At 39.8% G+C, this 13,796-nt stretch overlaps 1 protein-coding gene across 11 annotated transcripts in view; it reads right to left on the bottom strand.

Annotated features, from left to right (window-relative positions):
• Window positions 1-13,796, bottom strand: part of INPP4B (inositol polyphosphate-4-phosphatase type II B) — a 708,587-nt gene that overhangs the window by 348,458 nt on the left and 346,333 nt on the right. For all 11 annotated transcript variants that reach the window (XM_066232845.1, XM_066232867.1, XM_066232856.1 and 8 more), the window contains one exon: window positions 234-444. In XM_066232845.1, coding sequence (XP_066088942.1) covers window positions 234-324 — 91 coding nt within the window. In that variant the 5' untranslated portion in view covers window positions 325-444. The remainder of the gene's footprint in view (window positions 1-233; window positions 445-13,796) is intronic.

The following is a 13,796-nucleotide window of genomic DNA, read 5'->3' as shown; positions in this document are numbered from 1 at the left end:
TGATTCTACCCTTTTCTATTTAATGGTCTCATGGACTATCAACTCTCCCATAAAAGATAAGAAGGATTTCATAGACTCACAACACCAAAATAAGTAGTGCAAAGGAAAAAAATAAGTTTATCTCATGCCATTTGTTAGAACCCCAGTTTCTGTGAGTACACATGCATATGTGTGTTTGGTGGACCCCACGTGCATTGTCAGAGAGTTCCAAGGAGGGGCGTGCACATACTTACTTGTCAACTGAAAGTCTGCAGAATCATTTGCCTGGGGTGTGGGAAGGAAGTGCTGGCCTTCTTCTGATGTTCCTTCCTCTTTGATTTCCATGATCAACCTTCACAGTTGTTTAGTTTTCCAACTTTTTGTGCCCAGATGTCACTACCAATGATTCTGGGTTTGATATCGACGTATGTCCACACTAAAGACCTGATATTCCACTCTGAAATTCTGCAATTTGGAAACAAACAGCAGAAATGGTGGTCACTTCTGAGTTCAGTCTAAAATGAAGTATTAATGATGGGTGGAGACTATAACTGCCTGCCTGTGAATGTCCTGACTGCTTATACCATTCCTACATTCAAGACCAACCCACCCAGTTAATGTACCAGGATCTCTGGGTTCAATGGGTGTTTTCTTTGCAATTATTTTATGGTCATGCAAGGGAAATCTAAATCCTGCATGGTATAATCTTTCTTTTCTAGTTCATTCTGTAAAATAGCAGGTAGCTAGAGGGGCTGCTAACTTAAATGTACCTAATTTAGCAGCAAGAACAGATAGCATCTTGTCAAGGTGCTATAATGATTTGCCAAGGTGAATATTACTATTATTCTTTCCATTAGAACTGCCCTTTATGCTCATCCCTCCAACCATATCCTTGTTAGAATATTATTCATGAGCACATAAAGATAATTTGGCATGACACTCTTCTTCTAAGATGAGCCAACAGGTTGTGCAGGGGAGTTTCCAACCTCATCATTATCCACAGAGTCTCTTGCTGCTCTGCCTGATAAAGGTTTAATTGTTTAATGATCGAGGTAGATGCTAAAAAGAATGAATAATAATCCTTAAAAGCTCAAGGGGAAATGAAAGCAACAGCAAAATGATGAGATTAGCACGGGGAAAGAAAGCTTCTCTAAGACCTCAATATCCATTTATACAGGCAGCCTCCAAGAGTTTCTAATTTATTTTGATATTTAGCATTATATACATTATCAAGAATGACTTAGAAAAAAATCAATATAGTTTTAAATCAAGTGTCCAGCTGAATTAAAATGTATAAAAAAATCTTTAAATGTCTACCCAATGCTGTTTAATGAGAAAGCAGCAATAGAGGTTGGGTTTAGAATACCAATTTCGTCTCCCAACTCCACAAACCTACAGCCTTACCCTCTGTTGTTCTTAACAAAGCGGCTTCATTTATAATTCAACTCCACTGTTTAAGATAATCTGGCAAAAATAAACCCAGGAAGCATCTTGAATCTTTAGAAAATAATACAATAAAGTTGCAGATAAATACCCATTGGCTTCTAAAGATATAACCAGGGATATTTGCTGGGGTCTGGGGTCAATGCACCATATTCTGTCAATTTGAAAATTCAATTTTGAATTAACATAAGGCTTTCTAATTTATTTATGACTAAGTTAAGAAGTCTTTCAGGTAAGGACGGATATGTAGTCACTGTCCCACATTTTCTCAAGAACCTATGACAAATGCATTAGCATTCATGGGATAATATCTGTGGAAGGCTGCCATGCATGTAGGAAATAGACACAGGATTTGGTCAACATCTCTATATTTCTTGACCAAAGCCTCAACCCCCAATGCTGACCACTCATCTTAAAAATTTTAAAAGAGACCTAAATAAGGTAATATGAACAAATCCTAACAGAATCATAACTCTGCACACTCATGGTGAACAGGTAATAACATAAATATGAACTCATGGGAGGTGAGTAGAGAGAGTTGAAATAAGATGCTTAAAAAACTTATTAACATGGTCTCATTTTAAGCATCACATAACCAATTCAAAGCTATATACTAACTGAAAAATAACCTCAATTTTAGAAAGAATGGTGTCACATATACAAAACAAGGATTATATGACCTCATAATTTTATTACTTTCATTCTACTTTAGTTGCATTGATGAACAAATTTCAGATTTGATATCTGTTAACATTTCCCCCCTTTACCCCCTTCTAGCTCCCCCATCCCCCTTTCTCTCTGGTAATCATTATACTGTTGTCTGTGTCTATGAGGTTATTTTTTTCTTTTTTGTTTTTGGGGGTTTTTTTTCTCACTTAATCCCATACCACAATATATTTAAACCAGACAGCTAGAGACATTAAACTTAATTCCTAGGAAATGAAGAAACCACATTATATATTCTTTAAACAGAGAGTAACATGATCATATTTGATTTTTAGAAAGTTTACTGGTGTTTAAGTAGAGAATATACTGGAAAACGTCAACTTGATGATGATACAAAATGTTTGGAGGTTATTTTAATATTCTAGGAAAATAAAATAATAACGAGGATCAAAGCAAAAATAAAAGTAAATGACTAGAGAAGAAAATCGGGATTCCAAAGAAAATTCTGAACTAGAATTACCTGCCCTTTGTGATGGAATTCGATGTGGTATTAGAATTGAGGAAAGGAAAGACAGAAATTCAGTCAGATGCAGCCCAGTAATTTATGGGCCAATAAACTATTTGGAGAATAAAGAAAGAGGAGAAAGTTAGTCAAGGATGATGAGTTTAGTTTTAATCATAGTGTTTCTGAGTGACACTTTTAAATTTCTGAAGAAGAAAAATTGTAAACCCAGAATTCCATACAAAGTAAAAATAACTTGTGAAAACCAAAAGAAATAAAGATCTTTATGCAGACAAATGAAAACTAACAAATTCATTATCAGCAGACCTGCAACTGCAAGAAACATTAAAGGAAGTTCTTCAGGCATGACAAGAAAGAGATACTTGGATCACCACTCAGTTCTGCTGTTGTAGCATGAAAACACCATTGACAATAGACAGACAAATGGGCTTGCCCTTTTACAACAATACTGTATCTACTAAACTAACTAGTGTTCAGGGTTTGGTCTACAGCAGTGGTCGGCAAACCGCGGCTCACGAGCCACATGCGGTTCTTCGGTCCCTTGAGTGTGGCTCTTCCACAAAATACCACGCGCAGGTGCTACCTTGATAAGGAATGTACCTACCTATATAGTTTAAGTTTAAAAAATTTGGCTCTCAAAAGAAATTTCAATTGTTGTACTGTTGATATTTGGTTCTGTTGACTAATGAATTTGCCGACCACTGGACTACAGGACAGAGTTTGCCAATGACTGATCTAGAGAAAAAATAGTAGCCATGCATTGTATGCTTATAGCATGTATAAAATAATAATATAGAACATCAATAGTAAAAAAAAGAAAGGGAGGAAAGGGGGATTATGGTTGAACAGTTCTTATACCAAAAATTTTGTATACAATTATATCAGTAAAATATTTAAAGGTTGACTGTGATTAAGTAAATGTATATAGTAATTCCTAGGGTAAGAGGTAATTATTTAAAACACAAGTACAGTATAAATAATAAGCCAATAGGGGAGATAAAATGGAATGAAAAAATATGCAATAAATCTAAAAGCAAGGATAAAACAATAGCACATGGACTAAATAGAAAACTAGCAAAATGTTTGTTTTCAATCTAACCACATAAATAATCATATTAAATGCTAACAGTTTACACACATTCTCATGCACCAATTAAAAGACAGAGAAAGCCTGACCTGTGGTGGCACAGTGGATAAAGCGTCGACCTGGAAATGCTGAGGTCGCCAGTTCAAAACCCTGGGCTTGCCTGTTTAAGGCACATATGGGAGTTGATGCTTCCAGCTCCTCCCCACCTTCTCTCTCTCTCTCTCTCTCTTTCTCTCTCTCTCTCCCTCTCTGTCTCTCTCTCTCCCTTTCTCTCTCCTCTCTAAAATGAATTTAAAAAAAAAGACAGAGAATATCAACTTAGATAAAAATTAATAAAAACAAGATCTGACTATATGTGTCATTATATTTAAATATAATGACATAGGAAGGTTATAAGTAATAGGATCAAAATATATACCATGCAAATACTAATCAAAAGAAAACTTAAGGGGCTATATTAATATCAGACAAAACAGGTTTTATATCAAGGAATATCAGAAGGTTATTATACAATGAATAAAATGGTTAATTCATTAAGAAGACTTAATCCTAAATATAAATGCACCACAACAGAGCTTCACAATTCATGAAGCAAACAAAAATTGAAAGGAGAAATCAAATCCACAATGATATACTTAGAGACATGAACATTTTCTCTCAGTAATGGAGAGAATGAGTAGACAGAAAGTCAGTGAGGATATAGAAGACTGAACAACACTACTAACAACTTGACTGCATTGACATTTATAACACAAATCATCCAACAACAGAACACTGATTTTTTTTTTCAAAATGTACATGGAACATTCACTAAAGTTATATCCTACCTCTAAAACAAACCTTAACAAATTTTTAAAAATTAAAATAAAAGCTAGTATATTTTCTGACTATAATAAAATTAAACTAGAATTCAAAAAAGTATCTGATAAATCCTCAATATTTAGAAATTAAACAATATAGTTCTAAGTAATTATACATGTATATACATTCTCTTGCTATTCTGAGGTTATTCACAGGAGATACACACACACATATGAATCAGAATGAAATCACTATACCAAATAATAAAATATGCTTGCAGGAAAATTTAATGTTTATATTAGAAAAGAGGATCTCAAAGCAATGATCTAAGCTTTCACCATATAACTAGAAAAAGCAAAATAAACCTAAAACAAGCAGAAAAAGCAAATAATTTATGTAATAAACATAATTGATAAAGATTTAGTTTCTAGAATATATTTTTTTAAAAGTTAGCAAAACAACCCAATGGAAAAACCTATCAAAATATGTGAACAGGCACCTCAAAAATATCAAATATAGATTGCCAAGGAACAATTGAAGAGATTTTCAACTTCACTAGCTATCATGGAAATGCAAATTAAAACCAAATGAGCTGTAAATATATAACCATCAATAAGTAAAAATTTTAAAGTCTCAAAACCTCAAATATTGATGAGGATTTAGCACAATATAAACTTTTCTGCACTACTGGTGTTCTAACCACAATGGAAAATAATTTGGTAATATTGAATTAAGTTGAACAGCATGCCACCACTAAGCTATATTCTAGAGGTATTCCTCCAAATGCATACCAAAAGACAGGACGTTCACAGCAAATCAACTTCTGATAATAAAATATTGAAAACAAGCTAAATGCTCACTAATAGGAAAACAGAGAAATATACTGTTGTTTATTCATTCTCTATAGGATGGATTGTCATTTCATATATCAACAGTAATTAATTTCATAAACCAAGCACAGAGAAGAAGAGGATTAGAGTAAGGAGGAGCAGAAGCACGGGGGTGGGGGTTGGGGGGTGGGATAGGATGGCACTTATAGAAGATTTTGAAACATGCAAAATAATACTCTAAGTCTATGTTATGTAGAAGTACATACACAAGGCATACAATCACAGATAAATGCATGATAAACACTAAAATCGGAAGAGTTATGATGTCTGGGAGGAGGGTTTCGGGAGATGTGATCAGGGAGGAGAACTCAGGGCTCTACAACTCTATTAAGAAAACTTTATTCAACCGGGTGACAGGTACAAAAGATCTACTATATTTTTCTTTATACCTTTGGTATGTCCTAAATATTCATTATGCATTTAATTAATTAAAAAGAGGCAAAGGCTTGAGTTCAGAGGAAATCGGGAGGAAGTGGGGTCGGAGCTTTCAGACAAAGGGTGGAGTTCAGAGCTAGCCTTTATGAGCACTGGAGGAGGGGACCAGTATGGGCCACTGTGTGGGTCCAGCTGGCCTGGAGCCCACAGATTTGGGGGGTCTCAGTCGGACGAGCTGTGTAGCTTTCTGTCTCCAGCAGTGTTCAGCAGCTTGGTGGAGAACAACAGTTTAGTGGACAGTGGTGGCGTTTTGTCTGCAGATGCAGTGACAGAAGGGTAAAGCCAAGAATGTAATACTATTAATGTGACAGAACAGCATCTAGGCTGGACAGGGACATCATTAGAGGGGTAAGCCACAGCAACTTGGGAGCTGAGAGAAGGACCAATGAAAAACCAGGTACAGCCACAGGGTAAATGGGTGGTGGAACTGGAGTGGAGTTGATGGTCAGTAGAGCCAGCAAGACAAAGAAATTATGCATCAAAGATATTAGATGGGTCATTTCCATGGAAACTGATATCTCCCAGGAGGATAGCAGGCAGGACATGGAGACCAGAGAAAGACAAAATGCTTGGTGGAAAAGTCTCAAGAGAACAAGCGTTTTGCCCTGGAGCATGATCAATAGGGGTAGAGGTCTACAAATCTAAATGAGGTTTTAACAGCTTGTGGGGGGCCTTTGTGGCCCTAGGAAAACAGTAACCCTGCCTCCAGGCGCTGTGGTATGTGACCAGTGGCATTAGTGTGGGCAGCAGGGAAACAGAAAGCCAGGTTTCCATGAACTCAAAATATCTCAGACAAAGGAAACAGTTTCTGAAGAGATAAAAACTGAGGGTTTTTTTTTCACAAAAACAAAAGCCCCCATAAACACTGTAATATTTTAAAAGTGAGAAGATCAAGGGAAGATTGAGTAATGGCCAAATAAGCCCATAGCAAAATGGGATGACTCAATGGGCAAGAGCCTGAGGTTTAGGATGTGACACGTCATACGCCCGGCTGATCTTGGATTCTAAGTGGACCTCTGGTTAACGATGTTTCCTGACCTGCTCAGGCTGAGATCCAGGCAGGGACTGTTGTTAGCCTGATGATGCTATGCACCTATGGCTTTTGTTTAGCTTTCCAAACAGTGCTTTGATATGAAGTGTTGAATCACATTAATTCTGAACCATCTCAAAAAGAAATAGAAGAGCCAGTCTCTGTTATGTTGATGGTGTAGACTTTCAATATCAAAGCCACTAAACTTGCTCACTTCAGTGTCCCAAAAATTCTGACACCAGGACAGTCTGGTCAACCAGATATAAGTCATGATGCCAAATCACTTTAAAACCTAAATACCTGAAATTTGTAAGAAGGAGTGCAGAGGGGCAGAGCTTCTAAAGGTCAGCCGAAGGCTATATAAAGCCAAGAAGACGCAAAAGCCAAAACATGACCCACATGGGATTTCCCTCTGTCTTCTCTGCCCGGTTTTCGTCACAGGAAATGTCAGGGTACTTGGAAGGCTACCGTCATTGCAGGATAATTATATTCAAAGTTTTGCAACTAGGCCCCTATTCTCGGTACCAGGGGTTTATCTTTTCTATTATATCATTCAAAAATAACAGCAGAATGAAAACAAAGGTTTCAGGAAAAGGCTCCCTTTGAGGAAAGTGGCATCAATTGACAAATCTGATATTTTATCCCCCAAAAAATCAGGCGTTTTGGGTTTTTTTTTTAAGGTCAAGGCCCTCCCGGCTTCTCATGAGGCCCCTGGCCAGGCAGAAGGTAACTCCTGTCAGAGCGATGGATTAGCATTCTGGGGCAGTGTTCTTTGGCCCAAGAAAACCAATTGCATCAGAGACAATTGAATTCTCCAGGCCTTCAGTAGGCTTTTGCTACCAATATTAAATTCCGTGCGGACCTGCTCTGTCACGGGAGAAAAAAGATGAGAGTCGTCAGGGCTCCAGTCTGATCAGAAGCCCTGCTGCTGGGGCTCAGTATTGAACTAGGCAGCAACGTTCTCCTCACCTTGACCCTGAGGAAGCAGGCCTGACTTGAGACAGAACAGAAGACTGGGCGGTGTAGCAAGACTGAACAGCAATAGTCTTTTCAGCTTCACCACTTGAAACATGGTCCCTGGCCCAGCAGTACTGGCATTACCTGGAAGCTGGTTAGAAATGCAGACCATGGAGCCAGACCCAGAGATACAAAATTAGAATCATATTGTAGCATGGGTGATTTCTTTTTTTTAATTCCTTTTTTTTTTTTGCATTTTTCTGAAGCTGGAAACAGGGAGAGACAGTCAGACAGACTCCCGCATGCGCCCGACCGGGATCCACCCGGCACGCCCACCATGGGGCAACGCTCTGCCCACCAGGGGGCGATGCTCTGCCCATCCTGGGCGTCACCATGTTGTGACCAGAGCCACTCTAGCACCTGGGGCAGAGGCCAAGGAGCCATCCCCAGCGCCCGGGCCATCTTTGCTCCAATGGAGCCTTGGCTGCGGAAGGGGAAGAGAGAGACAGAGAGGAAGGTGCGGCGGAGGGGTGGAGAAGCAAATGGGCGCTTCTCCTGTGTGCCCTGGCCGGGAATCGAACCCAGGTCCTCCGCACGCTAGGCCAAAGCTCTACCACTGAGCCCACTGGCCAGGGCAGCATGGGTGATTTCTATGCACATTCAATTTCTATGCACATTTTAAGGCATAGAGGGCCACCCAGGTTCCAGGCTCACAAGCTGGGAGAGGTGCATAGGGAGTTCCAGTAGCTAAAAAGTCAATAGGGAGGCCCTAGCTGGTTAGCTCAGTCGGTTAAGAGCATCATTTCAAACAACAAGGTTGTAGGTTTGATCCCCGGTCAGGGCACACACGGGAAGTGACCAATGAATGCACAACTAAGTGGAACAAGTGAATGCTCCCCCTCCTTCCTCTCTCCTTTCCTCTCTTTGTCTCTAAAAAATAAAAAATAAATAAAATAAAATAAAATAAAAAATAAGCCTTGTCCAAATAACTCAGTTGGTTGGAGTGTTGTTCTGAAGCGCAGAGGTTGCCGGTTTGATCCCCAAGTCAGGGCACCTACAGGAGCAGCTCAACGTTCCTGCCTGTCTCGCTGCCTCTCTCGGTCAATAGGGGCTAAAGGTCATGTCACTGAACCAGACTTTCTAGACTGGTGCCAGGAGTTGTCATGGTTCCTGACTGGACTCTGGTCGCCCCAGCCGTGGACTCACCTCCTGCCTCCAGCGCTCCTTTCTTTCCATGTTCTTCTACTCTTGGTTATCTGCTGGGGACCCCTGACACCTGCCCACCCTCCCACCCACCTATTGCTTGGCCTCTTTGTGGTGGACCCTTGCCACTGACGAGTCTTAGCCCAGCCGAGATTCCGTCTCCACTCAGACTTGATTTTATCTTCCCGCTCACCAGCCTCAGCTCTGCAGCCTGACTCTTGGCAGTCTACTCAACTTTTGGCAGGGTCAGACCAAGGTACCTGTCGGGCTAAACGGAGCCAGGTCATGGCATGCCGCACTCAGAACAGTGGTGATGTTTGGTAAGGACACTTATATGGCAGCTCATGACAAAAACTGGTGTATTCAGGTCATCAATGTAGGACCATTGTCTAGTGATTCACTAAAAATGTCTAGACTGTGGGTTTTGGGGCACAAAGAATTCAAGTTATTGTGACACATCAAAACAGGGAAGGGCCCTGGCCAGTTGGCTCAGTGGTAGAGCATCGTCGACCTGGCATGCAGGAGTCCCGGGTTTGATTCCTGGCCAGGGCACACAGGAAAAGCACCCATCTGCTTCTCCACCCCCCCTTCCTCTCTGTCTCTCTCTTCCCCTCCTGCAGCCAAGGCTCCATTGGAGCAAAGTTGGCCCAAGCGCTGAGGGTGGCTCTGTGGCCTCTGCCTCAGGTGCTAGAATTGCTCTGGTTGCAACAGAGCGACACTCCAGATGGGCAGAGCATCGCCCCCTGGTGTGTGTGCCAGGTGGATCCTGGTCGGGTGCATGCAGAAGTCTGTCTGACTGCCTCCCCGTTTCCAACTTCAGAAAAAAACAAACAAACAAACAAAAAAACAGGGGAGAGAGGAGGGGTATTGACAAAAGAATCAATTCAATAAGACACAACTGACCAGCATGATACACTTCCCTTTCCTCCTTGCAAATATCAAAGCAAAGGGACTCTACTAATACCCATCCAGTCTTCACAAAGTTCGCTCTGTACCACCGCTTACGAAATTCATGTTAGCCAAAATTTCTCAGTATTTAGCTGCCTTTTTTGAGTATATATTATGTGTGATGCTCTGTGCCATCACTTTATATGCATTAAATTAATGTTCATAACAAATTTAAGATAGAATTCCAGCTTTACAAGTGAAGAACTGAAGGGTAAAAAGAAATTTGCTCCAGGTCCCACTTAGTAATTACAGAACTAAGACTATGAACTTGAGTGTCTGATTTCAGAGCCTTTTCTCTATTCTACCTACCATGTCTTTTAATTTTACTCGGCAAAAATTTACAAACTTTTATTATCCCTTAAGAAAGAAAGTAGGGCAATAGAGAGAAAAAAGGGAGGTCTAGGAGACATTTATTTATGATTTCATTTACATTATTTTCTTTCTTAAAATAAAAATCTCTGGAAAACCGATAGCCTATTAATATAATATTTAATGCCTAAGTACAAGAACTCCCAAGGAAGAGAAAACCATATCAAGATATATATTTTTAATTTTTCATTGATTTGAGAAAGAGAAAGAGGAAGGGAGAGAGAGAAAAGGGGAGTAAGGGAGGGAGAGAGAGAGAGAGACAAAGAGAGACATCAAGTCTTTGTTTCACTTAGTTGTTCCATTTAGTTGTGCACTCATTGATTGCTTCTTGTACATGCCCTGACTGGGGGGCAAACCTATAGCCTCTGGCACTGGGTCAACGCTTTATTCACTGAGTCACCTGGCCAGGGTATGATAGTTATTTTTTATAATTCTATTTATAATATCGTTTCTGATTGAGACATATGCATCTCTGGTTCTTTTGCTTGGTCCTGATGTAAATACATTTTCAGTGGACAAAGCAGCATGAAAAAAAAATCAAGAATAAAAATCCTATATAATTGAAGTTTGAAAATAGAAACTAATGATTGAACACATCCGATTCTCCAGGTCCAGCGTTCTGGTTACTTCAGAAAGGAGAAGTGTTTTCTTCCTTTGCTTCTCTGATTCACAGGGCTCCCTTTTGGGGATCACAATCCAGTCAAATAACAACCTCAACTCAAAAATGAGTATTAAATGACCATTGAAACAGGCACAATATTGATGTTCAGAAGGACAGAACACAAAAGCGCAATGCAGAGAACTCCACCCCGCAAGCAGACCGACTGTACCTCTGGTTCATTATAAATCAGAGGTTCATCTGCAGCTCTGCTCTCGCAAATCAGGATGAGAACAATGTTGGTCTCCACTGTCTATAAAGTAAAAGAGAGTCTCTGTTGATCCCTATGACAAGGTACCCTTAATCCCGAGAACTCCGGGACTTTGCCTTAGCACTGCGACATTTCTGAACAAGAATTTAAATAGACTCCAACAGTGACCTGATGTCCTAAGGGGGGACTCTCAGACCAACTCTTGTACTATAGCTAGTCAGCCATCTGATGTGTTAGAAAGTATTCTGTGTTGGTCGTAAAGACGAAAGCATCCTGAAAAATTACAACGTGAGCGTGTGAAACAAGCTTGATTTGACCTTAGTCACCTCTGCAATAGGTTGGTAACATGTCTATCATCACTCTTTAAAATCTGGGATAAAAAATTTTAAGAGAATACAGAACTGAAGAGACTTAATGGAATCTGGGGTCATCCCAGTTAGGGCATGAGAACACAGAGGCTCAGAAACAGGACAGAAGAGCTCCATGTATCCAGCTGGCTAATGGCCCCATGGGATTCAGAAGAAGGCATTGTGTTCTGAGGAGGGCTTTGCACCCTTCCCTTCAGAAGGACACTCTTGACTGCTTCCCACATGCCACCAAAAGGATGATGAAAATTGGATGTTTCAACAAAATACTGATGTCTCCTATAAAAGTTTTTGGCTAGCCTGACCTGTGGTGGCACAGTGGATAAAGTGTTGACACGGAATGCTGAGGTCACCGGTTCAAAACCCCAGGCTTGCCTGGTCAAGGCACATATGAGAAGCAACTAGGTATTGATGTTTCCTCCTCCTCCACACTGCCTTTCTCTCTCTTCCCACTCCCTCCAAAATCAATAAATAAAATCTTTTTAAAAATTTATTTTAATATTTTTTTCTTCTATAAAACATCATGTGATACATTGGGTTTTGCTTAACAAAACTTGTAAACACCTGGTCTTGAATCCCCAAATCTGCTTTAAAAAAGAAAAATTGCATCACACAGCAAAGGTCTTTTAAAAATAGTACAAACAGCTATACAGCACTTCAGTAGAGGCTTGGGTATTTTTTAACAGCCTTTACTGTCATCTGATAAACAAAATTGAAACCAGGAGTTTATTGTCTACACTTAAAATAACAGGTTGTTGTTTTACCCTCTGATACTTTTATTAAACAATAGGGGTTGGGGATCTTGGGGAAAAAGGTGGTGGGATTAAGCAAAGGGAAAGAAAACTCACAGACACAGACAAGAGTGTGGGGATTGCAAAAGCAAAAGGAGATGGGGGAGGAAGGAGAGGCTAAAGGGGGTACGTGATGATGGAAGGAGACTGGACTCGGGGTGGGGAGCCCACAACACAGTGTGCAGATGAGGCGTTACAGAACTGTACACCTAAAACCTGAATAATCTTATTGACCAATGTCACCCCAATACATTCAAGAAAAAAAATTAAAACAAACAAAAACAATGCATGTTCCACATATAATGACTCCAAACCGCCCATTTCAAGCCTATCTTGAGCAGCGAAGATGTATAGAGAGAATTTTAATTTGGGTGGGTGGAGGTTGATTTTTTTTTTTTTTTTTTTTTTTTTTTTTTTTACTTTTACTAAATACGAGGACTCTGCGGAAGGGCCACCTCAGCAACATCAATTGTTTCAATGCCCTTACGAAGCCTGTCACACTCCCGTACCGACGGCCGTTAAGTACCCTGTGCTCAGGCAAAAGCCAACCTGAAGCTGCGATTGTATCCGCAGGGCATGTCCAATACAGACATCAGCATCATTAATTCAGACTGATTGAATTCCTTATGACGACCCATTTCAGGTTCAAATTAGGATGAACTAAATGATCTATAGTTTCTGATGATTAATTGCTCATTTTCTTTTGAAAATTGAAATTTCAAAGGAAGACAGATAATGAATTTAATTAAAATTTTATCTTCTGCTTTTTATTATGACAGGCAAGAATAAATGTGTATATGTGATTATTCTAATTTCATTTTAGCTCTCCAGAGAAGTTCACAGAGTGCCCGAGGGTATCTCCAGGAATATAATATGGCATAACTAAGTTTTCCCCTTCATACTGCCTCTTGCATACAGATAATGAATTTTAATTCTTTCACTATAAGCAGTTTCCTTACTCTAATATGTACAGAATTACACATTCTACCTTAAAATGCTACTCAATAACACTGCACTACAATGTAAGTGTGAACAAACCTTATGCAATAAAAAAAGAAAACTCAGTGACTAAATTGGAATTGGGACAAATAGCTACAAAAATGATAAGGCTGAGCAGTGATGTTCTAAGGCTAAGCCATTTTTCCATCTGCAAATCCAACCAGCGTTTCTCTGGTGCCTCTCATGGAACTAGACAAAAGCATGAACTGATTTAATAAATTTCTTCTATAATCCTAACTGATCATCTGCTGTGATGTTGTGGAGTATCAGAAGGATTACCACTGAGCCAGTATGGAGTTCAAGGTCAGGCTTGGTGTGAAAAGTATGTCATCAAAATTTATGCCCAAATACTGAACACCGGTGGACTTGCCTTCTTTCTTTCCCCTTTTCTCAATCTCAGGCTGGAGGTCTCCAGCTTTTAGGACTGCTTTTGATCCCATG

This window comes from Saccopteryx bilineata, chromosome 1, assembly GCF_036850765.1.
Source record: "Saccopteryx bilineata isolate mSacBil1 chromosome 1, mSacBil1_pri_phased_curated, whole genome shotgun sequence".
Classification (NCBI taxonomy): domain Eukaryota; kingdom Metazoa; phylum Chordata; class Mammalia; order Chiroptera; family Emballonuridae; genus Saccopteryx; species Saccopteryx bilineata.
This window is presented reverse-complemented; position numbering and strand designations above follow the sequence as displayed.